General features: G+C 44.4%; 1 protein-coding gene across 1 annotated transcript in view; it reads left to right on the top strand.

Annotated features, from left to right (window-relative positions):
- Positions 1-611: 611 nt before the first annotated feature.
- Positions 612-3,049, top strand: part of LOC143285506 (short-chain collagen C4-like) — a 7,590-nt gene continuing 5,152 nt past the window's right edge. The window contains exons 1-2 of the mRNA XM_076592840.1: positions 612-892; positions 1,565-1,809. Coding sequence (XP_076448955.1) covers positions 729-892; positions 1,565-1,809 — 409 coding nt within the window. The 5' untranslated portion in view covers positions 612-728. The remainder of the gene's footprint in view (positions 893-1,564; positions 1,810-3,049) is intronic.

Here is a 3,049-nt window from a genome sequence, read left to right on the forward strand (position 1 = left end):
AATTCATAAGAAGATCTATACACACAATGTGCAGAAAAGTATGAAACGGATTCTCTCAAGCATACAGTTTGCCGCATTTTGAATCAAGTAAGAACCCCACCATATGGCAATACGACAACCAAGTGAAAACTATCCTGTCACACATACATATACCCCTAAATTTTCGCAATGGATTTACACTATTCTCATGGTCAACCCTAGTGGTTCTAAGATGAACTGTTTTCCGTAAATTTACAGAAAAAAATCTGATATCTGATCCTCCATTCTTGAATTTAATTTTTCTGAACTATGGGGGAGATGGTCTTTGCCTTCAATTTCTTTACTCCACTGGGAATATCATCAGTATGGCTTGACTGTTGTTTACGTCATAGCCACCACGATCCTAATCAAGGACGATCAGGTTTTCGTCATGTAGCTGTCAGGTGTAATTGCGCAGATGGTGCAGTCACAGCAAAACCAGCGTACAAGGTGTGAACTCCAATGGATCACTTAAAGGTGTGAACACCAAGGTGTGAACACGAAGGTGTGGATGTCAGTGAATCACATAAACCGGAGTTAACGCTTCCTGTGCTCAAGTATTTAACGAGCCATCAACCGGCAGTCTGGCCAGAGCCGAGGAAGAGCGTTACACAGGATTCAATATCCAAGCCAGTGCATCTTCAGTCCTGTTGACCTTTTGAATTACTACTTTGTACGTTTCAGTTGTATAGGAAAGGTTCCCTTTGACAATGTCTAGAAATTTCATGCTGGCCTGCCTTTGGCTCGTTCTTGTAAGCACAGTGTTTCCAGGACAAACCACTTCCACCACTGCCACGTCGGTTCTGAGTGCTGGGGAGAAAGTCGTGGAGACACTTCAGAGAATTGAAAGTGCGCTGAAATCCAAGCAGACTGGGTAAGCATATTATACTCTGTCTCTCTGTCTCTGTCTGTCTCTCTCTCTCTCTGACTCCCCCCCCCCCCCCCCCTCTCTCTCTCTCTGACTCTCAACAAAAATAATGAATTCTCAGGTATAATATTGAACATGTGACAAATACTGCGTGAAAAAAGCTGCCTGCACTTATCTTTGAAAGTCTCGACTTATTTTTTTCTATGTCCGTATTCAGATTAATGCCATCATTTTGATGCTTCTATTTTAAGTAAAAATAGCAACTGTAATTTTAAAGTTAAATTTGGCATTTCCAAAGAAAGTTGAATTGTTAGTGTTCCACACACACACACACACACACACACACACACACACACACACACACACACACACACACACATACATACATACATACACACAGAGACACTTGGACAACCGACACATAGGCTTGCATAGATTCACGCTGTGTGTGAAAATTGTGAACTAAAAATTACAAAAGTCCATGCTAACAATGTCATTGTTCTCACTGGCACAAATCAGGGTTTTTGTTTGGTTTATAATCAACAGCGTGAGACAGCCATCAATTAGGATTACACATGTTTCTGTTGTGTTAGTCATTGTGATTCTGATCCACTGTTTGTTATTCGACAGTGTGGTGACATAAGATTTTTTTCTGTTCGTGTGTTGTTTTCCAATCAGACTTTCCGGGCCATTGTTTGGAAGAGCAATGGAGCTCCTTGCGTTCTCGCAGATGAAAGAGAAGACACTGGAGACCTACCAGAAAGCAATGGAGACCTACCAGAAAGCAGCGGAGAAAAACCAGGAAGCTGTGGAGACCAAACTGAAAGCAATGGAGGCCAAACTAGAAGCAGCGGAGAGAGAACGGAAGGAAATGAAGACCAAACTGGAGGAGACAGCCCTGGATAGGTCAAACCAGAAAGGAGGTGAGTCCTGTGTGTGTGCTCATAGTGTTGAAAGCAAGAGTGAAGTCTCCCCTGTCTCTGTCTGTCTCTGTCTTTCTCTGTCTCTGTTTCTCATGCCTTACCTATCTCTTTCGCTTTGTCATTATGCTCTAATTGTGTGTGAATGCATGTAAAGATGGCGTAGTACATGTTATTTCAAAACAAAATCCGGTGGAGGTTTTCATGTTCAGCTCAGATAAATGGTCAACTTTGCATCAGTCTGGGATAATATTGACTGTCCTGTGACAGTACCTTTGGCTGACAGATGGCGTAGTACATGTTATTTCAAAACAAAATCCGGTGGAGGTTTTCATGTTCAGTGATTCAAATACAAACACTGAAACTGAATCAACCAAAGACTGATCAGTCTGGGGAGACAATGGAGTTGTGGTCTGAGTGGTAACTGATACAGCGTCCCTCCTACACGTGGAGTCTGACACTGGTCTGTCTGTCTGGCTGTGGGCCTGTCTGCCCCAGTTTCTTTGTCTGGAAACGCTAGGCAAGCATCTCTCCGAACTTGGAGATCCTTTTTTTTGCACCGTTTGCCTCCAAACCGATCGTTAAGAGGCTCTAGCTTCAGACTGACGTTGGGGTGTGTCTATGCGACGTTTCCCCTGTACCAGCTCTCCGTAAAGGGTATCCTCGGGGATCGGGCCGTCGTCCATTTGCAGTGTATGACCAAGCCAATGCATGCGTCTCCGTTTCAGCAGGGTGTACATGCTGGGGATTCACTCACTGCCCTACAGGATGGTGTTTATAATGTAAGCCCAAGACTTGGATCTTGGTGTGCCCCGTCAGCTCTCTGTTCTTCGTACTCTCTTTGTCAGTCTGGACATAGCGCTGGCTGCCTTGCTGATACACTGTTTGACTTGGTGTCACGGGGAACGGAGTCTGGTATCGTTGAACCCAGGTACACGAAGTCATGGACAACATCCAGTTCATGGTCAGAGATTCTGATGTTGGGTGTTTCAGACTGATGGTGGGTCCGAAGCTTCTGCAAGCATAACTGAGCTACTGAAGGTCTTCAGCTGAGCAGGCAGTGACTGCTACATCGTCTTAGAGGAGAAAGTTCCATAGACATTTCAGCTGAACTTTAGATTTCATTTGGAGAGGTTAGACAGCCAGCTTCCCGTCTAAGCTCGTCCAGAGACAGATGTCTTCTGTGGCAGATCTGATACTGAGGACAGATGTTGCGAAAGTTGTTGCAATTGCTGTGACCCTT

The sequence above is a fragment of the Babylonia areolata genome, chromosome 9, assembly GCF_041734735.1.
Source record: "Babylonia areolata isolate BAREFJ2019XMU chromosome 9, ASM4173473v1, whole genome shotgun sequence".
In the NCBI taxonomy this organism is placed as follows: domain Eukaryota; kingdom Metazoa; phylum Mollusca; class Gastropoda; order Neogastropoda; family Buccinidae; genus Babylonia; species Babylonia areolata.